Source organism: Paroedura picta, chromosome 9 (genome assembly GCF_049243985.1).
Source record: "Paroedura picta isolate Pp20150507F chromosome 9, Ppicta_v3.0, whole genome shotgun sequence".
In the NCBI taxonomy this organism is placed as follows: Eukaryota; Metazoa; Chordata; class Lepidosauria; order Squamata; family Gekkonidae; genus Paroedura; species Paroedura picta.
Window position 1 is genome coordinate 8,453,314 of NC_135377.1, and position 27,763 is coordinate 8,481,076.

The window sequence follows — 27,763 nt, forward strand, 5'->3', positions numbered from 1 at the left end:
ACACAGAAAAGCACAGATCAGGTGAAGGGCTTGTTTTGCAATTCCCGTCCCTTTCATTAAACATTGTTGATCTTCGGTAAAACAAATCTTCCTCCCTCTCTCCCACACACTGTAAACATCCAAAAGTCCCGAGAATACATGGGAGATGTAACTACTTCCGTAACAAGAGGGCTTGGAAGATCATAGGAGGCTAAGGGTGCTGGGCACTGCCCAGTGGGAGAGCTGTGGGTGGGGATATGGGGTTGGGAGGAAGGTGAGCCTGGCTTCTGCATCAAGTCACTTCCAGGTTTAAAAAGTAAAATAGGTAACTCTAGGAATCACTGGAAACTATGTAAAGGGGAAAAAAAACCCTACCCCCTGTGATTCCTAGACTTACCCCAGAAGTGACAAGGGGTAGCTTACCAGCAGAAACCATTGAGTTTCTGGTAATTCCTAGAATTATCTATTTTACTTTTTTTTTTTTAAGCTGGAAACTCTATTAAAAAAAAAACAAGAAAATCTCCTGTGATTCTAGAGATACTCCAGTGACAAGGGGTAATTATAGGAATCAGGAGAAACTCTATGGTAAAACCATAGAGTTTCTGGTAATTCTTAGAGGTACCTTTTATCATTATCAGTTTTTTTTACCGGTGACATGGCACTGCATTTGGTGTCATAGAGTTTGTTTTTTATTTACCTTATTTATACCCCACCTATCTCCCAAACGGAGACCTAAAAAGGCTTACATCATTCTCCTCACCTCTATTTCAGGGGTAGTCAAACTGCGGCCCTCCAGATGTCCATGGACAACAATTCCCAGGAGCCCCTGCTGGCAGGGGCTCCTGGGAATTGTTGTCCATGGACATCTGGAGGGCCGCAGTTTGACTACCCCTGCTCTATTTTATCATCACAACAACCCTTTGAGGTAGGTTAGGCTGAGTGTGCGACTGGCTCAGAGTCACTCAGGAAGTTGCTATGGCTGAGTGGGAGTTCAAACCTCAGTTTCCCAGCTCAGAGCTCAACACAGTCACCACTAGACCACACTGGCTCTTTAAATTTCCCCCTCTCTTCAAATGTCCCCATATCGCTGCTCAGAGCAGCAGCAGCAGCAGCAACAGGGAAGGGGATTGGAGGATCATGCTCCTCAGCCAGGAGCATCTCAACTTGCCCACCCTGCAGGGGGCAAATAGTGCAGCTTTTCTTAATCAAGAATTCCCACCACGGAAAGTCCTGAGATTTCCAAAGCACCGGCCACTGCTGCAAACGTCCTGCTCTGGATTCTGAGTACCAGTTTAGGGGGAAAATGCTAGCCAATTAATCAATCAAGGGGGGAAGCCTTTAACGGAAGAAGAAGGGTTGTTTCTCATCCCCCACTTTTCTCTAATTTAAGGAGCCTCAGAGGGGCTTACGTTTGCCTTTCCCTTCCTCTCTCCTCAACAATCACCTTGCGAGACAGGTGGGGCTGAGAGAGTCCTGAAAGAACTGTGACTGGGCCAAGGTCACCCAGCAGGCCTTATGAGTCTCAAAGCAGCTTACAGGCATCTTCCTTCAGCTGGGTATAATACCATAGAGCAGGGGTGGCCAAACCTGTGGCTCTCCAGATGTCCATGGACTACAATTCCCATGACCCCCTGCCAGCTCATGCTGGCAGGGGCTCATGGGTATTGTAGTCCATGGACATCCGGAGAGCCGCAGGTTTGGCCACCTCTGGTCTAGAGCTCAACTAAATCAGCAAGACTCATTCCAGCTTTCCCTTTCACTCACAATCCCCTGATCACTCCATCTTCTTAACCTGTTTACTTCTGGGAGAAAAATCATTCTGTTCCCAGCAAACTGTACTCCAGAAAAAAAAAAAAAGAAGGAAGAACCACTTAATAATATTTTTAAAAAAAAACCCTAGTCATTGATAGCTTGAAATGCTGAAGTGAGATGAGAAACATCCTTAATTAAAGCCACTGGTGATGCTATAATGAATATCCATGGCATGCTTTTATGGCGAAGGGTTCAGTGGGGTTAATGCACCTTGCAGCTTCTTCCATTCAAATTTCTCTATCTTGCTCTTTCCTTTATGCGCTGGTGTAATAGCGGTAATATGTGAGCCACGGGAGCTGGCCTGCAATTAAATGGGTCTGTGATAACCTACGCTTCCGGGCCGCTTCATTTTCCCACCCGGAATGATATCTCTTAATTGTTACAAACCCAGTTGATAGTGTCTTTTTCGGATTTCAGTGGTCTCCTTTTCAGTGATATGTACGGGATTTTTTGCAAGGCCCTAGATGATTCGGAAGAGGCAGAGCAGGGAGTCGGCAAAATTTTTTATGCTACCATTTGTGTTGTGCATTATTCTTTTCGTTAGAGTGACAGTCACAGCTCTCTGTTAGTATAATCTGTACAATAGAAGTAGGATGGTTTAGGGCAGGGGTAATCAACCTGTGGTCCTTCGGATGTCCATGGACTACAATGCCCATGGGAATTGTAGTTCATGGACATCTGGAGGACCACAGGTTGACTACCCCTGGTTTAGGGGACAGAGTGTCAGAGTACTATCTGGAAGTTCTCAGTTTGAATCCCACCAGGTGGGTGACCTTGGGCCAGTCACGTACACTCAACCTAAACTGCCTCATAGGGTTGTTGTAGAGAGGATAAAATGGAGGAAAGGAGAATGAGGGAAGCTACTTTTGGGTCCCCCTTGGGAATAAAGGTGGGATATAAACGAAGCAAATACACTGGTGCTATGGGGAGCCGAGTTCAAATCCCCACTCAGCTGTGAAGTTTATCGGGAATTAAATCCTATAAAGGAAAAAGGCCAAACATCTGTAAAGAAATCAGTACCCGGGTTGCCAGCTCTGGGTTGGCAGGGGTTCAGGGCTAGGGAAAGTGGAGTTTACAGAGGGAAGGAACCTCAGCAGGGGATAACACTGTAGCATCCACCTTCCAAAGAAGTAATGTCCTCCAGGTAAACCAAACTTGGCTGTCTAGAAACCAATTGTAATAACAAGAGATTTCCAGGAAGGAGATTTCCTGGAAGGAACAAGCAAGAACAACCAATTAGGAAAGCAGAAATGCCAAAACCATGGAGGACTATAGAGATCGATAGAAATACATGAAACTCCAGAAAAATGTTTTGCAAGCATTATGAATTCTGAGTATTAATGAATTGTATAAGGATTATGGTATTCTATGAGGATGAGATTCTAATATTGATGTATGGGAAACCTCTATGCCCCCGGGGGAAAAGAAGTATTGAAAACGTGTCTCTAACCAGTTTGTGTTCTGGCATATGTTTTCTGTTACCTGCATAAAAAGGACTGTTTGATTTTGTGGACCTACATGTCACTTCTCATCATTTTGGTCACCTGGACAACCAGATCAATAAAAAAATGGGACCTGTCAATAACAAAATGTGTCATTTTAAAAGTAATCCTGGGATCGTGCCTCTAGATGAAATCACCTGGGTTTTAGCCCTTGTGAGAAATCACCTGGGTTTTAGCCCTTGCTGGACTGTATTGGCCATTGGACTTAGAAGAAGAAGAGTTGGTTCTTATATGCCACTTTTCCCTACCTGAAGAAGTCTCAAAGCGGTTTATCTGATATGGCTTCTTCTCTTAGGTTCTTATGCCCAGGGAAGGGATGCTCTGTCTTCTTGGTGCTTGGGGGATCACAGTGGGACGGCTTCTGTAGTTCTGACCCTGCTGGTGGGCTTCCTGATGGCACCTGGGTTTTGGCCTCTGTGAGATACAGAGTGCTGGATTGGGTGGACCATTGGCCTGATCCAACAGGGCTTCTCTTATGTTCTTATGGTGTCCTCGGTAGATTTTTAAGATGTTAAGATTCTTTTTCAGATATGTTAGATCCCAGACAAAGCATGACGTAGACATGAGGATTGGGATACACTCTGGGTCTGTCTTGTGTGGTGTGTTGGGCCTCCGGAAATGGCAGTTCGACGTCTGGTCGTGGGACGTGGATATCGCGAACAAGCTTGAGTCTGGTGGAATCCCTGGGTAAGTCCAAGTCTCTTTAACCTGTTGGACTATCAAGCTCTGTAGGGTGCCTGATTCAACAGCATATGAAGAATATCCAACAGGGGGCAACGGAGGAGATGTGTCATTAGCATATTTAGATTAGGAACTTCCTGGCATTTTAAAATAATGTTATTTTCCCGAATACGCAAAGCATATATATTTGAACCCATTTGAAGTTAGCATTCAGAGGGGAATCCCTGCGGCATAACTCAGCTTGCAAGTGGTAATGTACAACTGAACTGATATTGACCTATGGATACTTAACTTAGGGTTTCAGCTTTATTGCATTAACCAAAGTAGCCTACAGTTAAGCTAAAATAGGTTTACCAGACATTCTCTTTAGAGAGCCAGCTTGATGTTGAGATCCAGGGTTTGATTCCCTACTCCACCACAAAAAGCCAGCTGGGTGACTCTGGGCAAGTCACGGTTCTCTCAGAGCTCTCTCAGCCTCACCTAAGAGAAAGAGTATGTAATTGTAAGCTGCTTATAGATTCCTTAGGTTACAGAAAAACAACTCTTCTTCTTCTTCTTCTTCCTGATAGTGCCAACCAGTGAGAGGACTGTCGGCCCATGACACTGGCTGCAGCATCACATCACTTCTGGTTAAAACAAAACCAGAGGTGATATAGGTAGCTCTAGGCATTACCAAAAACTCTATGGTTTTATCATAGATGTTCCAGCAATTTTTAGAACCTCTCTCTGTCACTGCCATTTTTTTAAAACTGAAAGTGATGTGATGTCACAGCTAGTATGAGGGGCAGGTATTTTTCTCCCTCCTTTACTTAGGGCTGTGGTGGGTGGCAGGATCCCTCATACCCTGACCTGGGGGGTCTTAGCAGCCCTACTTATCTGGTGACCTGAGGGAGCCTGGGGGGAGTCGGATGACAAAAATGGTATCACATGACATTGCTTCTGGGCAAATAGCTGGAAGTGATACCACCATATAATCTAGATTTGTCCCCTTTCTCTGTGTTTTGATTTGCTTTTTACCAACCTCAAATTACCCCCCTTTCTGTACTCGTATAAGAATGCCGGAGTTTTGGATGAACGGCCTCCTCCTCTATTATCTGTCAACCTAATGATACAACCACTTGAAGAAACATCCCCTGCCAGCAGCCTTCACACCAAGATGACACTCTGAGTTGCTAATGTGTTCTTCTGGTTGACCTTTGCATCACTCATTCTATTACTAGAATCCAGGCATCTCAACGTGGCCATTTCTCCATCCAAAGTGGCTTCTTGACTTGTCGGATGCAGATGTTATTTCTACCTGACACAGTCTGTGTTTCAGCACATACTGAGAAGCACAACATTGCTTTGGCGTGTAGGAAAAAATTGCCCTTTCCCCATGGCAGTGAGAGACCCTAAGGGGGGGATGGAGACCAGTTAACTGAGCTCTCTTCAGCTCCGTAACAGCTTCCTTCCAAAGCTGAGAAAGGAGTTGCACTTGGATCTCTAAGGTCATATTGTCTGCTTCCATGAAGGTCTAGCTTCTGGTCCCACCAGCTTTACTTGAAGAGTATCAGACCTTTTTTGTCAATAACATACCTCAGTCCAGAGAGTAGTATAGTGTAGTGGTTAAGAACATTGGACTTGGCACTAGAAGATCCAGGTTCTAATCCCTGGTTGTGACATGGAAGAGTTCTGGACCAGCCAGAAGATGAAGAAGAATTTTTATACCCTACTTTTCACTACCCAAAGGAGTCTCAAAGTGGCATGCAAATACCTTTCCCCTCCTCTCCCCATAACAGACACTCTGTGAGGGAGGTGGGGCTGAGAGAGCTCTAAGAGAATGCTCTGCAAGGACAGTCCTAAAAGAACTGTGACTAACCCAAGGTCACCCAGCTGGCTGCAAGGGGAGGAATCACACTGTCTCGGGCAGTATATAAATATAAATATAAATATAAATATAAATATAAATATAAATATAAATATAAATATAAATATAAATATAAATATAAATATAAATATAAATATAAATATAAATATAAATATAAATATAAATATAAATATAAATATAAATATAAATACATACATACATACATACATACATACATACATACATACATACATACATACATTTTATACATACATAAAATGAAGGAGAGGAGAATTATGTAAGGCACTTTGTGTCCTTATTGGGGAGGAAGGCAGGGTATAAATAGAATGAATGAATGAATGAATGAATGAATGAATGAATGAATGAATGAATGAATGAATGAATGAATGAATGAATGAATGAATGAATGAAATTTATTTGGAAAATTATCTGGGGCAAAATCAGAATATACCTGCCTGAATTCTTTGAAAAAATATTTTAAAAGATCAGAATTAGCAGCCCTATTCATATATATTGATATGTCAGGTCACATTCCAAAATGGTCTGAAACTGTTGGGATTATACCATTTTATAAAAATGGAAATCAAAAGGATTCTTTCAACTATGGAGCAGTTAGTTTGCTGAGTGTTCTCCGTAAACTCGATGCAACACATTTGCTGGCTAAACTACAATGTTGGTTGGATCAGGAGGGGCTAACAGAGGAAGAGCAGGCCGAATTCAGGGAGGAAGCCTCAACTATCCATCATTGCATGATTATTCAACATCTTGTTGGAAAATATACCTCTACTAGACAGGCCTCATTTTATGCAGCTTTCATGGATTTTAAAGCAATATTTGATTCGATATCTAAAACCCATCTCTGGGATAAACTCCAGAGCACCTCTATGGACCATAGGCTACTGGCAATTATTAAGTCATTATACCAGGGAACAACCCTAAAGGTGAGGTATAGTTTTCAAGGACATCTTATTAGCACCATCAAGGAGGTTAAACAAGGGTATAGTCTAAAGGTAAAGGTATCCCCTGTGCAATGTTTGACCCTTGGGGTGACGCCCTCTAGCATTTTCATGGCAGACTCAATATGGGGTGGTTTGCCAGTGCCTTCCCCAGTCATTACCGTTTACTCCCCAGCAAGCTGGGTACTCATTTTACCGACCTCGGAAGGATGGAAGGCTGAGTCAACCTTGAGCCGGCTGCTGGGATTGAACTCCCAGCCTCATGGGCAAAGCTTTCAGATGGCTGCCTTACCACTCTGCGCCACAAGAGGCTCTTGGGTATAGTCTAGCATCTATCAAATTTACTTCTATATAAATGATATCATTCAAACTTTTCATGATAGTGAGCTTCACACCCCCACACCCCCAATACTGGCATGTCACTGCATTTCTATACTTCTATAGGCTGATTATGTTCTCCTAACCACAACATGATAGGTCTAAGGAGGATGTTAAAGAAGCTTACAATATATTATTCCAAAAAAGCATCTCAAAGTAAACTACCACAAAATGAAAGTTTTGGTATATCGTAATCCAAAATGAAGAACATAGAAATTGGACCGCCATACCACTGAACAGATCAACTAGGTCAAGTATCTTGGGGTGATCATCCAAGCATTGGGAACCAGAAGTGCTCAATACAAATATGTAGCCAAGCTTGGCCAAAGATCAGAAAACAACATGCTCAGATTTTTCACAAAAGGCAGGCAACACATCCCAGTAATTCAGGGCAAAGTCCCTTAATCGGTTACTTTATGGTGCCTCTGTCAGAGCTCTGATATCAAGTACTGCTACTATAGAGTTCAATCCAAATTTCTTAGAGCTATACTACAGCTCCCCTGTGGCACATTGGCACACTTGGAATCATAGATGCTGAAAGTGGAAGACAGAATTACCATGCTCGCTATTCAAATGTGGCTGAAGTTAAGCCAACAGCCTGCAAATTTGGCATCACTCTCTTAAATATAACTTTCAGTTTTTATGGTCCAGATCAGTGAGATCTAAAATAGAAAAGTTGGGGATATCAATAGATCTAATATGGAAGCTAAATTTACAACAGGTCAAAGACATCTTAAGGCAGAAGATCAAAGATATAGGCCTGCAAGAGAATATAAGTGATTCCTCTGGTTTTCTAGTGCCAGACAGGAACAAATATGTAACAGCTCCAGCCACCTATCTATATAACCCAGGGAACAGTAATTGGAGAAAAGCTTTCACTCTTGCCAGATGATCAGCCCTGCCAATAGCAGTACTAGAGAGCTGATATTAAAAAATCTTCCTCCCTTAGAGACTATGTCCCTGTTCCAGAAATTAGATTGAAACAAGGGATCATTTTTTATTCCACTGCCCCCATATATAACATGAGATAAATTAATACAAACTACATCTGAGAGGTACTTGGATCTGATCGCAAGAGAAAAAGTGAATCAACTTTTAAATGATGAGAATTCTGTGCTGCTGCCATCAAGATGCACAAAAATTTCATAGGACCTTGGTGCATTTTTTAGAACAGTTATAATTTTAAAAAATTGTATCGAGTTTTTGTTTTTAGAATCATAGGGCTGGAAAGCACCTCCAGGGTCATCTAGTCCAACCCCGGCAGAGTGCAGGAAATGGCCACAAGAGCAATTTATGATGTAATAATTTTGAGTTTTAAATTGACTCAACTAATTAATATAGTAACATTTTATCTCTTTCTATAGTATTGCTGCATTTATTGACTACAAATAAAGTTGCCTTGATTATACCACTCTGGCAAAAATCTTGTTCACCTTTAGGATTCAGAATAAGACCTTTTGGGGGGAAAGTTAGCAATCATAACATATGCATGCCACATTGATTGTTGGCTTCTTCAAGAGAACCTCCACATCCAGAGGCACTAAACCTCTGAATCCAAGAGCCAGGAGGCAACATCGGGGAAGGCCTTGTCTTCTGTGCCCTATTGTTGACTCACCAGAGGAACTGGCTGGCCACTGTGTGAGGCAGGATGCTGAACTAGATGGACCACTTGTCTGATCCGGCAGGGCTTTTCCAATGTTTTTATGAAGGCTTCAGCCTTTGTGCTCTGTTGTTGGCCCTCCAGATGTACTGGGTTTGGGCAATACTCTATGGTTGGAGGCCAATTTCTTATCATAGTTTCCCCAAAGGCCAAAGTGTTGCCTCTAATGGCTCTGACGTGCTGATGGCATCAGCACGCTGGATCCTTTTCTGGGTTTGAATAAGTGTGTGTGTGTGTGTGTGTGTGTGTGAGAGAGAGAGAGAGAGAGAGAGAGAGCTCCTGGAGAGTACCCCCTCTTCTTCCAACAGTGGAGCAGTGCCTGGCAACCCTAAACCCGATCATCTCCAGTTAAAAGGACCAGGCAGTTGGTGATGTGCGAGACCCCTGCCTGAAACCCTGGAGAGCCATTGTCAACCTGAGTAGACGATACAGACTTTGATGGCCCATCAATACGTGTGCAAACCAGACTGTCAGAGTTCTCGTAATGAAATTGACTTTGCCCCCCACTCTGACCCCTCCCACATTTATGGCCCCAAAGTGTCACGATGATGGCCTACCGATGTACAGCAGCATGGCAAGGTCATGAATTTGGAATTTGCATTTTAATCGAAGTCATTTGCCTTTTACTGTCCCATTTTCCTTGCCTCGGTCTGATCCAGTGAATGAAACCAATTAAGACAGCAGTTTGAGTTTCAATAACAAGAAAATGTAAACAAGGCCTACAAAGTCAAAGCAAAACCTCTGCTCATTGCAAATGAACTCAGATTTCAGTGCTTGCGAATGGCATGGCTAATGGAATGAAGGGCAGAGGCTTCTGAAGCAAGGGGGATTACAAAACACTGTACGGATTCTCCAATCTCTATGGTAAAAACCACAGAGATTTGGGGAATTCCTAGAGTATCATGGTATCTCACCTCTGGGCACAACTGGAAGTGATGTTGTGGTATTGCTTCCTATCCTCCACTTTTTGCTCCTGCTGGCATAAAGAACTTAAGAAGAGCTCTGCTGGATCAGACCAGAAGCAACCACACTGGGGATAGAGACCCCCCCCCCCCAGTGGAAAGGGGTGTCACTCTGAGGGCCATTCCGCACCGGGATCCATGTAGCAAATTGTTTGCTGAACGAAAAATTGCCATTTTAAATAGTGGAATTTGTCGTTATGCATACCTGCCTTTGTAGTGGAATCCAGTTGCGTTTCTATCGTTTCCCACAGGGTTCCGGTCTCGACAAAAATCGCTAGAAAGGAAGCGCTATTGCTGAGCTGTGTCCCGCCCCTGGCCGTCAAGCAGCCAATGGGCGGCCGTTATCATGCTCCCAAACAGCCCCTTTCCCTTTAAGGAAGGTTTTTTAAAAAAAACACACACACACACCCGTTGCAACGAATATGCGTTGATTCGTTGCAACAGAGAGACCCATCAAAATGTTCTTGAAATTTGTCTGGTAGGTAGGTAGGTAGGTAGGTAGGTAGGTAGGGAGGGAGGGAGGGAGGGAGGGAGGGAGGGAGGGAGGGAGGGAGAGAGATAGATAGATAGATAGATAGATAGATAGATAGAATTTAGTTAGTTTAGTCTTAGCTTAGGCCTTTTTTAGCCTCGCTGATCGCACAAGCAGCCAGCATAATGCAGGAGGAACTGGAACTTCTAGGGGGAGTTCAGGCTTGATTTTTACCTCATTCCTACTTATTTACCTTTACGCCAGTAGCCACAAAACTGGTCTCCTTCAACCCCACATTTGAAATGAGCAGGAAACAATATAAAAATTTTTATGTTTAAGTTGTGAATCCAGTGGTACCTTTAAGACCACCAGAATTTTATTCAGCGTATGAGCTTTTGCGTGTATGCACACTTCCTCAGATACAATGCCATGGAATGGCTTGACCGGAACCAGGGCTTTTTAGGTCCTGGACTCCACTTGGTAAAATGAGCTCCCAGAAGAGATCAGAACCCTGACGGAACGAAAACAATTCTGCAGGCCCTGTAAAATGGGGCTTTTCCACCAAGCCTTCAGTCAAGGCCAACTGGAGCACAGAGGCCCCTCCCACCACCAACTGCAAACACTCTTAGAATAACTGAACCTTAAGCTGTATAGTTTTAAAAAAAAAACTCAGTCACAGAGTTGTAACAGTTAAACGTTCTATGGTTAAAAATGTTATAAGTTTTGTTCGAAATTTTATAAGGTTCGTGACACTTTCTTTATACTCTACTACAAATCTTTCACTGTAAACTGCCCTCAGCCACAAAGGAGGGTGGTATATAAATGTAATAGTATTAAAAAAATTAATCTGTTCATACTTATAGGAAATGTGGGAAAGTAAGTTAACGTACAGCATAATGAAAACAGTTTAATATTATTATTACTACATTTTTTTAATACCACCCTCCCTTGTGGCTCAGGGCAGTTTACAACATAGTTTAATATACATGCTCCAGTGTACAATAAGATACAACGTGCTCTAAAGGGTAGATTCAGTAGATTAAACATTTAACCATTTGAGCATTTAACGGTAACTTAACTGGTTGTTGGACTGAGGATTGCCCTGCGATATATCCAGTGGGCATGTCTGATGGGGGAGGGGTTTCTGGAGGGCCCACCCAAAAGCTTGGAAGAAGAGCTTCATTTTGCAGGCCATGTGGAACTGTGCTAGCTCTGGCAGGGCCTGGATCTCCTCCAGGAGTTTGTTCCACCAGGTAAGGGCCACACCAGAGAATGACCTGGCCCTGTTCAAGGCCAACTATGCCTTGGGGCCAGGGATAACCAGCCAGTTGGACTTGGTTGATCCTGGTGCCCTCTGAGGGCGATAGGCAGAAAGGCGGCGCCCTCAAGTATGCTGGGCCCTAACCGTGTATGGCCTTAACGAATTCCAGAGATAAACATGAATAACAAGCTGTTTGGATTCAATTGCAGGAGATTGAATTTCATGGGAAACATCTTGGACTCAATAAATGTCTAAATGGGAGAGGAATGAACAAATTTATAATCAACTGTTGGCAACAATTAGCTGAGACCTTGTCCTTACACTCCCTTCCTCTTCTTTCAAGCTTTGAAGCATTTCAGGGCATCATCTTCTTTAAAGTGGAACATTTGTCTGTGCAAAGCCATCTCCTCGGTTCACAAATGAGAGGAAAACATATCAGTCTACCAAACGACACTGCATTGTACTATTCATTGTTATATTACGGTCAATTTCTTCAAATCGATTATTCTACACATTGAGAATGATGGAAACCCCAGGACTCAACAGGAATATTGGTTTCTTATCTCACTACACATACTAACCTGCATTCTTAACAATCCCCCAGACAGGCCAAATGTCCTTTGCATTTTGTTTTATCTTTTCTTTGGAATAATCAGTTCAAACATGTAGATGGCATTGTATCTGAGGAAATGCACAAGCACATGAAAGCTCATAACTTGAATAAAAATGGGTTGGTTTTAAAGGTGCCGCTGGCCCTAAACTTTGTTCTGTTGCTTTAGACCAACATAGCAGCCCACTTGAATGGATGCTCAGGGGTCATCCCTACTGTCTCCATCTCTCCCTTGTGCCCCTGCAGGAGAATCCACATATCCAAGGCGACTCTGGATTGCTTAAATGGGGATTATAAGGTGGAGGAAGGGCATGGCAAGGAACGCAACGAGTTTCTGAGGAAGCACAACATCGAGACTTATCTGATCAAGCAGCCAGAGGAAAGCCTGTTGACCCTGCCTGAAGATATTGTCAAAGAATCGGTCGCCTCTTCCGACAGGAGGAGCAGCGGGGCGACCTTCACCGAAGGCTCTTGGAGCCCCGAACTGCCTTTTGACAACATCGTGGGGAAGCAGCACGTAAGTCTAATTCTCTCTCTTTTTGCACCCAAAATGTCATCTGCTCCCTACGCATGCCTTACATGACTCCATCAAGGAAGCCTGGGAGGAAACAAATTTCTACTTAACCTTTTCCCCGACACGAACTGCAGATGATTAAACGCATCGCCGCAGGTCAGAATTAACCGACGTGTCGGTAGCCAGAAAGGGCTGCGGTTCCCCTCCCGTCTCCCCAAGGGAATTAAATGTGACACTTAGTCGAGTGTTAATTGCATCAGCACATCCAGTGGGTTCGTTATGCATAAACAGTGGAGCCTGTTAGAAATCCGGAGTTGCTAAAATCACTGGGGCAGGAGAAGCGGGGGGCTGTGGATGGGGGCAGCAATGGTTGTCCCCGCCTGATGATGTCACTTCCTGTGTGACTTAGAAGTGTCAGCATCATGGCAGGGTATCACACAAATATGCCCCCCTCCCCAAATGCTTTGGGGGTGAGTGCTGGAGCATCTCCCTGGCGCTATGCCGTGCTTGTGGGTTGCACAGGAAGTGACATCATTGCATGGAGACAAAGATTGCTCCTCCCCTTGTGGTTTGACCAGCCCGCTTCTGTCCACTGTCCTGCTAAACACTGGTGGGCAGTGGCTGGAAATTGCCAGTAATTTGCCTGCCATAAGTGAGCTCTTGGCTGGCCTAACCTCTGATGAATGTCAGGCTGATGAATGTCAGGCTGCTTATCTGTAGTTAAGTCAGCCAGTTCCAGCCTTATAAAAAACAGCTGAGGCTTTAATCTCTAATCTGGGGAATGGGGGTTGATTCCCCACTCCTCCTCTACATGCAGCCAGCTGGGTGACCTTGGATCAGTTCCAGTTCTCTCAGAGTTCTCTCAGTCTCATCTACCTCACAGGGTGTCTGTGGTGGGGAGAAGAAGGGTAAGGTGCTCGTTAGGCACTTGAAAAGTGGGGTATAAAGACGCATCTCTTCTTTTTCTAAAGAATCCCTCTTTGTAAGGGATATGAATGTAAAGTCAAATGCTTCTCTATTAAATATAATCTATGCCCAGAAAAAATCTAATTATCAGGGAAAGTGAACAAAGATGCATTGATTCATTGATTGATTCATTAATTCATTCATTTAGTTCAGTGGTACCTTTAAAGCCAACCAAGTTTCATTCATTCATTCATTCATTCATTCATTCATTCATTCATTCATTCATTCATTCAGTCCAGTGGTACCCTTAAAGCCAACCAAGTTTAATTCAACTTCTTCAGTAACAGCTAGGCTAGAACCAGGACCTCTACCTTTCTCTAGGCAGGGACTGATACGTTGGATCAAATGAGACCCCCCACCCCCATCTGCCATCAGAAGTGGTACAGAGAAGACCCTCCCCTCCCGGTCTGCTGTGTGTGGCTTGATTGAGCATGCCCAGAAGTGTCGGTGGATGTAATGTTGTCCAGTGCCTTTGTGTACAAATATTTTCCTTCCTTCAGGAGGGCTGCAACTTGAGAGTGCAATCCATTCCTACCTCGGTGTCATGACTGTGCATCTGCCTTCTCCATCCACTCTCATCCTCCTTGTTGGGCAATCAGGGAACCGATTGGTTAGTTGCTGTGGAGAAGGAAGGAATGAGGAATTCTAATCAGGGCTGTAGCATGTTGAAGAGAACCTAACATTAGAATCCTAGAATCCTATAACTGGGAGGGACCAGATAGGCCATCTAGTCCAGCCCCCTGCTCAGGGCAGCATTGGCCTAAAGCATCCCTGACTTCAATAGGGCTCCATAGCCGAAACATATAAGCATGCTAGAATGACTTCCAGTAATGGATGACTGCAGCTCAGAGAATCAGAGAATCCCAGAGCTGGAAGGGGCCATACAGGCCATCTAGTCCAACGCAGGATCAGCCTAAAGCATCCCTGATAAGAAGCTGTCCTTAGGCAGCCTATTCTCCTGCTGAACTACCCTGACTGTGATTCCCGTCCCCATCCCCTGGTATCAATCCAGTCCATTCTACACATAGTTTAAAGCTATTACCGTACATCCTATCCTCTGCTGCCAACAGAATAGACAAAACTGCAGGGGGAGAAAGATGAGAAATTCCTATGATATTCTCAGTATGAACTGGGAATTATTATTATTATTATTATTATGTTTTTGTAGTTTTATACTGCCCTCCCTTGCAGTTCAGGGTAGTTGATAGCATTCATGGATACTCCAGAACAATACTCTGGGAATTAAGAAATTGAACTCAGTGATTATAACAACTTTATAAACATTCAACTAACCATATAACCAGAATGTAACTATTGCCATAGTTGATGCCATGTGCTGTGTCTAGGGGGGCAGATGTTCTGGGGGGCTTGGTGGATGTTGTGAATCCACTGGCCTCAACCAAAGGCTTGGCAGAAGAGCTCCATTTTGCAAGCCCTGCGGAAGGGCTATTTAATATTAGCAACATCTAAGAACATAAGAAGAGGCATGCTGGTTCCGACCAATAGTCAGTCAGTCAGTCTGTCCAAGATGTAGAAGCCAAGTGGGCATTAGGGAACATACCTGAAACCCAAGCGTACAAATGTGCTCAGTTGAGGTCAACAGTCAAGTAAGTTCATGGTCTCTGACAAAGCAAAAAAGGGAAAGAAGGCATGAGATGATAATAATTGTGTGCAGTCACATCTCAATCAACTCATGGTGAGCCCAAAACTGTTTTTCAAAGCAAGAGATTAGCAGAGGGGGTTGATCAGGGTCTTCCTCTGTATAGCAGCTCCAGTTTTCCTTGGTGATCTCCCATCCCCTGGTAGTGGTGGTGGTTTCCCATACAAGTGGTGTCCCATCTATGACTGACATTGCCTAGCTCCCAAGCATTGATGAGCTCAGGCTAATCTTGGCTACTTAAGCTGCTATGAGGTAGCACATCTCCGCTATTAGTAGTGGAAAGGGCTGTCCAGTCACAACCAACTCATGGTGACCCCAAAAGATTTTCAAGGCAAGGGAGGTTCACAGGTGGTTTACCCCTTCCTGGTTCTGTACAGTGACCCTGGACGTCCTTGGTGGTCTCCCATCCAAGTATGAACCAGGACCAACCTTGCTTAGCTTCCGAGGGAGATTGGGCTAGCCTGAGCCATCGAGGTCAAGTCCCACCATTTTTAGCTTATAAAAATACAACCCAAGAACTCTAATGACGGGTTGGTTTGGGTTTTCCAGACTGAGTGGTCATGGTCTGGTAGTTTTAGACTCAGTCATTTCACCAATAACTGGCAAAAAGTTCAACTCACATCACCATTAAGTAATCATGACTTGTCATTATAATAGGTAGAGTGCAGGGGAAATGCTGGTCTATTTCAGTGACTTCTTGCAGTCGTATATCTGGGGGAAAGCAGCAACATACTTGGTGACACCCATGGGGTGGGATGTCCTTTGACCTTGGGGACCACCAGTGACTTCAACCATTGAGAATCAAGGCAGTCCATTCTCTGCATAGCTCTTGGTCACCCTACCAAGCTCTTGGTCACCCTACCAAGTGACGTAATGTGGGAAGACTGATGCAAACCAAGTTTTGTAGAGCCAGATTTCGGAACTGGTAGTTGAACGCGGAGCTCGAATTAGAATGAGGTTTCTAGGACTGTTGCCTACATCACATTTCAGCAGCCTTTTGCTGTGAGCCCTTTAGGATCTGACCGGGGTGATTTCTGCTGCCCTAGACTCCCCCGTGATGACTGTCTGCTTAAAGAAATTAAAGCAGAAAAGGTTAAAATGCCCTAAGACACCAGTCCGCCTCTGAAGGATGGATGAGTCACACTGGAAGAAGGTCGGCTTGAGTCGCTGTCCCCTTTCAGGGGAAGGATCCGTAATGACACCCGCATCTCGTTCCCCGTTCTTCATGTTCTTAGTCATGCCTCCGCATCACTAAGCATTCCTGCTTTGACGCGTCAGCGTGTTGCTTCGTTTGCTCTCCTGGATGCAGCAGGCGTTTTTGTGTGTGTTGTTTTGTTCCAGAGGAAGAAGCTTTCCCAGGTTGTTGGTTGAAATGACTTTCCCAAGCCGCTGGCTGTTTAGGACCTGAAGCTGTGCATGGCACCTGCCTTCTCGTTTTTGTGCGTCACGTTTCTTTGGTCAATGTGGGTTTGTGTGGGTGGTTTCATTTTGAGCATGCATGGCTCCTTCTCCCTCATTCCACCATCCCCTGCATTGAATTCTGGGAACAATTCTGCCAACTCGCAGCTGTCTTATGGTGACCTCATACAATTTCCAAGCAAGAGGTGAACAGGGGTGATTGTTTTATCTTGCTGTTGTGAACCACCCCAGGTCCATTAACGGAGAAGGACAGTATACAAGCTTGATGATGATGATGAAGAAGGCCTAGAGCAGGGGTAGTCAAACTATGGGCCTCCAGATGTCCATGGACTAAAATTCCCATGAGCCCCTGCCAGCGAATTCTGGCAGGGGCTCATGAGAATTGTAGTCCATGGACATCTGGAGGGCCGCAGTTTGACTACCCCTGACCTAGAGTCTCAGCTAGAGCCCTGCATGAGTGTGTTCCCTAGAATACTTCCCAGAATTCTCTGCAACATCTAAGGGTTCTATAGCAGATATACAGGAGATCCATGCTGACAAGGCAATGGCTTACTCTAGAATAGGCTCCTTGGGACTCCTGCTATAGCGGAGGTGAAACCATAGACTTCCAGGTGATTCCTGGAGCTCCCCAGTGACAGGTCCAGGTCATACCTGGAAGTGACGTAGCAATATCAGTGATGTCACCAATGTCTCACCCACTCACTCATGCTTCCATATCCCTGCCCCTAAACCTCCTGCTGGTTGACAGGCCTAGCCTTGCAAACCTCATCTAGATGCAGGCATCATGGGGACATGACATATTAGTTGATTTTGATTGGTTTGCTGTGGCAGGCAACCTCTTCCCTCTCAGGAGGGTGATATCACAGATGGAGCAATGTCATTTCCAGTCGCCATGTCTGTGACACGCTAGGAATTTCCCCATTCTCTAGGATCTTTTGCACGAGTTAATCTTATACCCACACAGATTTAGAACCCCAATGGTTTGGGCTTTTTGATAAAGGCTGTGGCTGAGTGGGAGAGCATCTACTTTGTACAGAGAAGATCCCAGGTTTAGTCCTTGACAGCTTAAGCTTGAAGGATGATGGGAAAGGTCTCCAGCTAAAACCCTGGAGAGCGGCTACCAGAGTAGGCAATGCTGATTTTGATAGATTCAACAGTCTGATTCCACATGCATGTATCTGTGAATAACTAGGTGTACAGTTGTGAGTATGTGCTAGGCTGTCCATTTGCCTGCTGCTGGGGAGGTGGGAGACCTCCAGCCAATTGTAGCCTTTCCCTGCGGATGCTCAGCTGATAGGCAGGCAAGAACTGGGGCCAAAAAGTGGGGGAGTGTAAGCATAGAGTTCCTGTTGATTCCTAGAGCGATTTGGAAGAAATTCCTCATTGAGATTAATGGTAGTCCTAAATTAGCTCTAGGAATCATCTGGAAATCTATGATCAGAACTTCTGGAAAGCAGCCAAATCCTTATTATTCATTGCAATTTTTCGCCTGGAACTCGCCCCCCTCTCCCCAAAAGCCTTTCCATTGGTTGCTGGGCACTGAGTGACAACCCGATAATATATGCAGTCTCCGCTTGTATGGAAAACACAGCACAGGGGATCTGAACATTGGAAATCAAGTAGAAGAATCTATTACGAGTAGACAATCATGTATGCATGAATTTGTCCTACATTAAGTCAATAGTCCCCCCCCCCCAATCTGATATCTGCACCAGATGGAAAACTCCATTCTAGCCCCTTGGGTGTCAGCTCCAAGTGGAACTCCTCTGCCTGGCATGGTTTCTCATGAACTTCAACAGAGCCATGCTGCTGCACATGTGCACATAATGCTTTGCAAGGGAGGATGCGCTCTTCCATTGAAAGCAATAGGGAAGCTAATAAATCAGTGAGCATTTTTGTTCCCTAGAACTTCTCATTTTGGATGTTCTGGGGAAAGGAAGGCAGAAGTAGTGGAGAAGGCTTTTAGAGAAGAGGTAGGCAACCTCCAACATGTGTCCGGAACAGGGGCAGGTTAAGTAATTTAGCTCTGCATGGCAGCACTCTTTCTCCCTCCCTCTCTCTGCACTTCAAAAGCCAATATTCCTAGAGGAGAGGTCTGTTGGTGGCTAGTAGTCATGGCAATTAAGCTCCACATGGAAAGGGACTAAAACACTGAATCCAAAAGTTAGGAGGTAACATCAAGAGAAGGGCTTGATATCTCTGCCCTGTTGTTGGCCCTCTATGGTAACTGCTTGGCCACTGCGTTAGACAGGAACTTTGACCAAGATGGAACACTGGTCTGAACCAACAGGGCTTTTCTGATATACTTATGAAGGCCTCAGCCTCTTTGCCCTGCTGTTGGCCCTCCAGAGGAACTGGTTGGCCTCTGTGTGAGGCAGGGTGCTGGTCTAGACGGACCACTGGTCTGATCCAGCAGGTCTATTCTTCTGTTTCTAGGTAGGCCTCAGCTCCATGTCCTTTCGTTGGCTGTGAAGAGGAAGTGTTTGGTCACTACGTGAGGCAGGGTGTTCATTTAGGTGGACCATTGGTCTCATTCAGCAGGGCTCTTCTGATGTTCTTATGAAGGCCTCAGCCTCTATGCCCTGTTGTTGGACCTCCAGATGAGCTGGTTGACCACTAAAACAGGACACTGGACTAGATGGACTCCTGGTCTGATTCTGTAGGGCTTCTCTTATGTGCTTTTTCATCCGGTCACACTGGGACAGGCTGAGGTCACGGATGATAGGAGGAAGGGCAGGGAGGAAGCCAGCAGGAACCAGAAGCAAAGTCCCTTCCTGTAGATCCACAAAGATTTGAAATTAGAATACGGGTCATAATAATAATTCTGAGAGCGCCAGCTTCCCTGCTGGTGCTTATTTCCACCCCCCTTCTCCCCTCCCCCAGACCCTTCTAACAAAACATCTTTGTCTTATTTTTATCCATTGCAACAGTATGGCTCAGGGCAGCATCAAAAGCAGAACCAATGTCATTCCTTGGTGACATTTCTAAAGCAGTGTTATTTCGGTCTGCTGTAAAAGAGAGAGAGAGAGAGAGAGCTGTACAGCATGTTCTGTGTACCTGTGCAACCTTTGTATCCCTTTTTCTTTGCCACCTCCCCGGCCTTGTCACAGGTTGCTTTGCTTCTTTGACCTACGCCTCAGCCTGTTGTGCAATCTTAATGTGGCATGCCGCCTGTGTTTGGATGAGAAGCAACCACATTGCAAACAAAATGGCTTTAAAGTAGTATCAAAGGTTGTTGCTAGGATAGAGAGGTTAAAAAAAATTTTACACCCCCACGCTCTGTTGAAGAATCTCAATGCCGGTAGTTGGAAGGGGACTGTGCTCAGTGGAAGAGCCTCTGCTTAGAAGGTCCCAGGTTTGATCCCTGGCATCTCCAGTCTCTGGTAGGAGATGATGTTGGAAACTGCCAATATGGACCAATTATGGAGGGGGGTGGAATATGGCTCCTTGGAAGATCTTCTGCTTGATATGTAGGTTCCAGGTTGAATCTCTGGCATCTCAGGAGGACCAGGTAGGACATGATGTTGGAGACTTCTTGATATGTAGGTTCCAGGTTGAATCTCTGGCATCTCAGAAGGACCAGGTAGGAGATGATGTTGGAGACTTCTTGATATGTAGGTTCCAGGTTGAATCTCTGGCATCTCAGAAGGACCAGGTAGCACATGATGTTGGAGACTTCTGCCTGAAACCTTGGAGAGCCACTGACCATCTGGATTAGCCAATCCAGACATTATGGACCAGTAATGGGGTATGTGAGTGGCTCAGTGGAAGACCTTGAGATGTAGGTTCCAGGTTGAATCTCTGACATCTCCAGTTAAAAGGACCAAGTAGGAGATGTCAAAGACCTCTGCTCATGACCTTGCAGACCAGCTGCCAACCAGAGCAGGTCACACTGATCTTGGTGGCCCTTACACAGATTCAGTAGGGCAGCTTCATTTATGTTCTATCAGGTGTCCCTCCAGTACAAAACCAAACACTCAGCTGTCCGGGGGACCAGGACTGGTCCGTGGATAAGTCGGTACCGGGCTGCAGCTCCTCCTCATCCTCCTCCCCAGCTGCTGCCTCGGGAGCTGCCCTGCCACTCTGCTGCCGGCTCACCTTTGGTGCTCTCCAGCGGCCGCCATGGCTGGGCCTCAGTAAAATTGTCAAGCGTTGACCAGTCCCCGGTGATAAAAAGGTTGGGGACCACTGGCTTATGGGACAGAGGGAAAACTGCAGTTTTCTTATAGTAAGGCAGGCTTATATTCCCCAACTGCCTTCCGTGAAAAGGATAAACATTCGCTGCAGCTAGACCACCGTTCACCTTGCCGTTCTAGCCACTACTTGTATGCACTGAATAGCATAGACTTCTATTTTAAAAAGGGGGGGAAAACAAAACAAAAAAACAACCCCCAGTCATCCTTTTGGTGAATGAATTGCATGGAATGCTGTGACCGTTTGCAATGCAACGTGATCCTTTTTTTTGAAGATTGCATTTTTGAAAAATCTCTCTATCTCCAAAAGGGGACCCGCAGGTTTATTCTGTTTGCATGTGCTTTCCCCTAGACTCTGGCTGCCCTAACGAGAAATTCAATAAATCTGCTTCCAAACCATCTTGCACAAGCTTTGCATGTCCAGTCTGGGCCCGAGGAAATTAACAAGCGAATAGAGCACACCATCGACTTGCGGAGTGGCGATAAATTGAGAAGAGAGCATATCAAGCCTTTCTCCTTGATGTTTAAGGACTCTAGCCTGGAGCATAAGGTAGCCGGGTCTTGATAGATGCTTTTTTCCCCCATCTCAAAACTGTCTTGACGGGACTGCTGCATTGGCCAAGGAGGCGTTGCTCGGGGTTTTCCTCTAATTTGTTTTTGTTTACAATTCCCCCCCCCTGTTTATGGTTTCCTCCCCAAGGCTGAGCCGAAAGCCCTTTAGGGACACAGGAGCGATTGTAATGATTCAGCTTCAGTGCTGGGAAAGCCCTTCCGAATGAGTAAGCTTTTCTGGAGACAGTGACAGCCCTGATAATGAAACATGGGCAGGGTTTGGCTTTCAGAGTTTCTTGGATTTGCCTGGTAGGAAGTGAGGGGGTGGGCAGGCGGGTGAGGGTTCAGTTTGCAACACTCAAAGGGGTTTTCCATGGTGGTGGCTGCATTGGAATGTTCATCAACCTTCTCAGGACCCTTTTCTGAATGTTCATCAACGTTCTGTCTTGGAATGTTCATCAACATTCTGACTTGGAATGTTCATCAGCATTGGATCTTGGAATGTTCATTAACATTCTGTCTTAGAATTTTCATCAGCATTCTAAGGGCCTGTCTCGGAATGCTCATGGGAAATTAAAAAAGCAAGGGGGCCAAGGCCGATGGTGCAAATTCAGGCCAAAATGTATTTCATTGGTCAGTTAAATTTCTAAAATGCCATTTTGCCAACTGTCTGCTACATCAGTGTGATTATATATGACAGTTTCTCCTGATGGAGCCTGTTGGTGAAACATATTTTTGGAAATCTGAATAACATTTTTTTGACCTGATTTTGCTCCTTTGACCTTGTATGTTTGTTTTTCTAAATCTCTGGCGACTCTTTAGTTTCTTGCTTTGGAATGTCCATCAGCATTCTAAGGGCCAGGCAGTAGTCAAACCACAAATGCACGGAAATGTAGCCTTATAAAGAGGAAAAGAGTTGATCAAGTATAAAGGAGTCACTGGCTGGGGGACGCTTTCAGGAGCATATTCTGAATCCACATTGTGTGGGAAGGGGGATCCTTGAGGGATTTAGGCCTGGAGAGAGCAGGCAGGGACAGGATTAAGCACATTTTCCTTGCCCTCTGCCTCTCAGCCCCCAGAATTTTTCACTTTCTCACAAAAAGGCCCTTTTCTATAATCAGGCAAATTTGGACGGTAATGTTCAGTCTGTCCCTAAGTGCTGAGCAAATGAAACCGATGACACAGAATATATACAAACATTCCTTCACAGACTGTGATAATGAAGAGTGAGGTCAGTTTGTACAGGACTCGGACTTCTCACAGCCTTCTTTAACCTCCAGTTAATGATCAAGTAGTAGTAGCACTAGTCAAAAAAGAAGAGCTGGTTTTTAAACCCCGCTTTTCACTACCCAGAGCAGCTTACAGACCTTTTCCCCTCCTCTCTCCACAACATATACCCTGTGAGGGAGATGGGGCTGAGAGAGTTCTGAGAGAACTGCTCTGTAAGAACAGCTCTAATAGAACTATGACAAGCCCAACGTCACCCAGCTGGCTGCATGTGGAGGGGCGGGGAATCAAACCTGGCTCTCTGTATTAGAAACCAGTACTCAACCGCTCCAACCAGTCTGGCTTCTGTCGATGTAGGTGCTATGGAAGACCTCTGTCTGAGATTCTGGAGAACCAGTGACTCTAAGCAGACAACAGAGATGCTGACAGACCAATGGCATAAGACAGCTTTGTGTGACCAAAGACGATAGGCAGAGCATCCCGGAGGCAGGCAAATGATGGAGTAAAAGACCAGAGGCAAGGGAGACAGGCTTATCTTTGGCTGTTAAGCAAGTAGTCCAGAGTGCTCACAGACTGGTAGTTCTGGGGCGCCTTCCAGAGGCACAGTCTTGTCCCTGAATGGCACTTCTTGAGTAGCTTCTCTGTTCTGATTGTAGTCAGAGTCGGAGTCCAGGGGCACCTTAAAGCCAACAAAGTTTCATTCATGGTATAAGCATTTATGCGTGTGCACATTTCTTCAGATACAAATTTCGTGCAGGCTCACAAAAGCTCATGCCTTGCATAAAACTGCTGGCCTTAAAGGTGCCATTGGAGTCAAGCTTTGTTCTGCTGTTTCAGACCATCAGGGTGGCCTACCCGAATCTTAGCCAAAGATTGTACTTCTTCAGCATCGGCTGCTCTCTGTGGGAAGTACGCCCTGGCCGCTTCATCCAGTGAAATACCAAAGTTAGGACAAGCCAAGACCTTTGGCGAAATAACTGAATTTTAAAATTATTTTTTGGGGCCCAGAGAAAGGCTAGCGCTCTGTAAACATGTAAGTTTTGACATCTGTTTTGCTGCTTACTCATCCTATAGAGCTCCAGGGTCATTTCTGGTGGCCAGATCATAATGATTGTGTTTCTAGAAAAACAATCATCAATATCTTAGGATGTCAACGATAAATCCGCTCTCCTAGAGGGTGAGTTCTGGATGCATTGGTTTGGTATCAAAGCCAAGCCACAGACCCATGAACAAGCTGAATTATGCTCTGCTTATTCCACCCATGTTGGAAAGCGCACTTCCAATGTCCTTTTGCAGCTGGATTTTCCTAAGTGGAACCAGAAAATCTACTTCTAAAGGGCATTGAAAGTGCATTGTCCCAGACTAGTCACCTTCTACCTGGGCTTGCTTCTGTACCTAAACTTATTACTTATTATTTACTAATGTTTTGTGTAGTGTATGTGTATTGTGTAGACAGGAGATTCTAGGATTGTCTGGTAGCCAGGCAGGAGACGTTTGGAGCTGGTTTGCCATTACCTGTCTCTTCGTCATGACCCTCATGTTCCTTGAAGGTCTCCCATCCAAATACTAGACAGGGTCGACCCTGCTTAGCTTCCAACATCTGACAAGCCCAGGTGATCCATGTCAGGGCTGACTGGACCTAACTGTAGCCTGCAGATGGCCATTGGTTCATCTAGCTCAGTGCTTTCTCAACCTGAGGATCACAACCCAAAAGTGCGCTGGAAAGCCTGTGACACTGGATCATGGGTCAGCCTGCCCTAATACCTGTCCTTGCCCTTTTCACTGTTTTCTTGTGTGAACCAGAATCCGACCCTTCCGTGTAATATACGAGTGGGGTTTTTTGCTTTTGTTGTTCACTGCCTTTACACGTAGAACAACTCAAAGATATCCCAATGGTTACTAGAGGAATTAGGGACAAAGATGTCCCAATGGTTGCTAGAGGAATTCGGGGGGATTACAGGGAGTAATGGAGAAGGAGTGGGTGGTCAAAGGCTGAAAGGTCACTTCCATAGGCAAAGACGGTGCAGGTCAGAATGCTACTTGCTGGAGAGTTCACAGTGAGGGAAGCTGGGTCCCTTGTGCGATATTTGTTGGCTTTTCAAAAACATCAGGTTAGCTACCGTAGAAAAGGCAGAGCTAAACGAAATGGGTTGTAATTTGCCTGGGGAATCTTGGGCTAGCCCTGGCTGGGTCCCCATACCAAGTAAATTTGGACTTGTGGGCCACCATCCCAAGAAAGCTGAGGACTACTGATAAAACTAAGAGCCTCTTGTGGCGCAGAGTGGTAAGGCATCCGTCTGAAAGCTCTGCCCATGAGGCTGGGAGTTCTATCCCAGCAGCCGGCTCAAGGTTGACTCAGCCTTCCATCCTTCTGAGGTCGGTAAAATGAGTACCCAGCTTGCTGGGGGGTAAAGGGTAATGACTGGGGAAGGCACTGGCAAACCACCCCGTATTGAGTCTGCCATGAAAACGCTGGAGGGCGTCACCCCAAGGGTCAGACATGACCCGGTGCTTGCACAGGGGATACCTTTACCTTTACTTTTACTGATAAAACTCAGTATTCCAGGCTTCCTCAACCAGGGTTTCTTGATGGCCCTAGAATGGTTTCTCGAATGGGTGGGAGTTAATAAATTCTAATACACTTTAAAAAATTGTTAAATATTTCTCCTTTCATTAGGTATCTATTCACATGAATCCTGTAACACCTAAAGAACCAATGATATTTTGGGGGGGTATAAGCTTTCAAGAGTCAAGATTTCCAACTTGCATCAAACAAGGAGATCTTTGACTCTTGAAAACTTATAACCGGAGAATCTTCTGGCTTCTAAGGTGCTATCAAACTCAAAACTAGCTGTTCTGCTGCAGACCTCGGAAACAAATTATACTATGCGGGTGTCCCTTTGTCGTTTCTGGTATCCTTTTGATCTCATCATCCCCATCATCTTCCCAGGAACCTCTCCCTGGTCCTCAAGAAACATAGCCCCTCATTGATTTTTTTTTTTAATGCAGCCCGTTAGACCACAGACCAACAGTACAGAAGTTAGCGATAAGACAAAAAGGCTAGCTTTCGCTTCCCTAGAGATTGTACTTTATTGGCTCGTTCACAGCGTGTTACTTCTGAGATATAAATAAGAGGGGGGAGGGAAATCACACCAGAGGAAGCTAATTAATTTACCGCATCTTCTCTGTAATTTCCCAGAAGCCTCATAAAACCGTCTTGTTCTCTTTACCGAGAGGTCGCCTGAGATGAAAGTTAATTCTTCATGTGTGTCCTTTGTTGTGTTCTGTTTTCTATTTCAGTATTCCCAAATGAGGGACGAAGTCTTCAAGTCGAACCTGGTGTGTGCATTCATCGTCCTCGTCTTTATCACGGCCATCCAAAGTTTACTTCCGTCTTCAAGGTACAGCCGAAGGTGTCCGTAGAACTATACTGGGCATCTTTCTGTGATTGCGTCGAGTCGGAATGCAGATTAAGGGGGGAGGGGAGAAAATGGTCTCAGGTAGACTATCCCGAAATGTTGGAATGGTTGACAGAGTTTAAATGCCCTCGAGGAGCGTTCTGAATGGCCCCATAAGTTTCATGTAGCATTATCAAATGCTTTATTGTTCCTTGGGTGTCTACCTGGGATTTATTTATTTATGTAATTTGGTGGTGGAATATGCCATGAATCTGCAGCTAAATTAAGGTGATCCCAGGGGGGTTTCAAGATAAGAAGTGCCCAGAGGTGGTTTGCTTCTGCGTAGCCACCTTGGGCCAGCTGGGTGACCTTGGGCCAGTCACAGTCCTCTCAGAGCCGAAAAAGCCCTAGCTCTGGTCAACGCCAGGTGCACCTCGCTGAGCCTGGGAATCATCAGAAGATTGGAATTTGCTACCTGCAGAGTTCTTGAGGAGCCTCTATGGTCCCTCTCTACCACTCATTCATGGCCCTTCCCCAAATGTGTCTCTAAAGCTCTTCCCGATGCCCCTGCTTAGCCGCCTGGGTTTGAGTGGGTTCCTAAAAGCATCTCTGCGTTTTATCTCTGGCAGGATGGTTCCGATGGTCATTCAGTTTTCCATCCTGATTATGCTGCACTCGGCTCTCGTACTCCTCACCACTGCCGAAGATTATAAATGTTTGCCCCTCGTGCTCCGGAAAACTTGCTGCTGGATTAACGAGACCTACTTGGCCCGCAACGTCATCATCTTTGCCTCGATTATGATTAATTTCCTGGGGGCCATCCTCAATATTGTAAGCATCCCAAGAGAACAGTCAGCCCTCCGCGCACCGAGGGACAGCGAGCAGGCGGGAAGGGAGAGGGTGGGCGGAAAGGGTCTATGGATGATTAAGACGGGCCTTCTCAGCAGTAAAAGCTGCAAAGAAATGTAGGTTGGGAATCAATTGTAACCTGCTTTGAGACTCATTTGGGTAGTGAAAAGTGGGGTTTAAAAACCAACTCCTTCTTCATCTTTACTTACTTACTTATTGTTTAATTTGTATACCGCCCCACTTGAACTGTGTCAAATAATTGTTCTAGGTTTGTGTTTTGTAGGAGTGTATTCTTTGTTTTTTACATGTCATGTTTCTTCAAAATCTGGGGCTTCTTTTAGACTTGTAAGAAAATCCCTCATTTTTGTCTTGGGTCCCATTGAGTGGATTTTTTGAGCCGCACTTTCTGTCCTGGTTCTGAATTTGAAACAAAAAATCATGCCGTTTCGACTTATCAGTCCCTAGCTGGTGAGAGAGCTACAGCTTGGCTGAGTTACACATCACACTTTCTAATAAGTGCCATTTAAGAAAAAGATAATATCACCCCATGAAGTTTTCAGGTGTCCCACAGGGTCCATCTGGCTCGCTACAATCACAGGGTTATTAAAAGGACTCAGCAACGGGGCTGCCAGACGAAGCATCCTGAGGAAATCATTATATAAATTTGTATTGGATAATACAAACCATTCAATTATGTCTGAGAGAGTGTCAGAATCGTGAATGGCACGTAGTGAAGTGACTATCTTATTATACAGAACAGAACTGCTTCTAAATCTGGTTTCAGATTTAATTAGTCGCAAGCATTTTCTCCTTATGCCTTTTCACATTCTGGTCTGCTGCATCCC

The 27,763-nt window shown here is 45.1% G+C and overlaps 1 protein-coding gene across 2 annotated transcripts in view; it reads left to right on the forward strand.

Moving 5' to 3' along the window:
• ADCY8 (adenylate cyclase 8) overlaps window positions 1–27,763 on the forward strand; it is a 114,320-nt gene that overhangs the window by 65,505 nt on the left and 21,052 nt on the right. Inside the window, exons 6-10 of one of the 2 annotated variants that reach the window (XM_077351491.1) lie at window positions 3,822–3,980; window positions 12,387–12,657; window positions 21,245–21,442; window positions 25,972–26,072; window positions 26,699–26,900. In XM_077351491.1, coding sequence (XP_077207606.1) covers window positions 3,822–3,980; window positions 12,387–12,657; window positions 21,245–21,442; window positions 25,972–26,072; window positions 26,699–26,900 — 931 coding nt within the window. The remainder of the gene's footprint in view (window positions 1–3,821; window positions 3,981–12,386; window positions 12,658–21,244; window positions 21,443–25,971; window positions 26,073–26,698; window positions 26,901–27,763) is intronic. The other variant, XM_077351492.1, reaches the window with a different exon arrangement.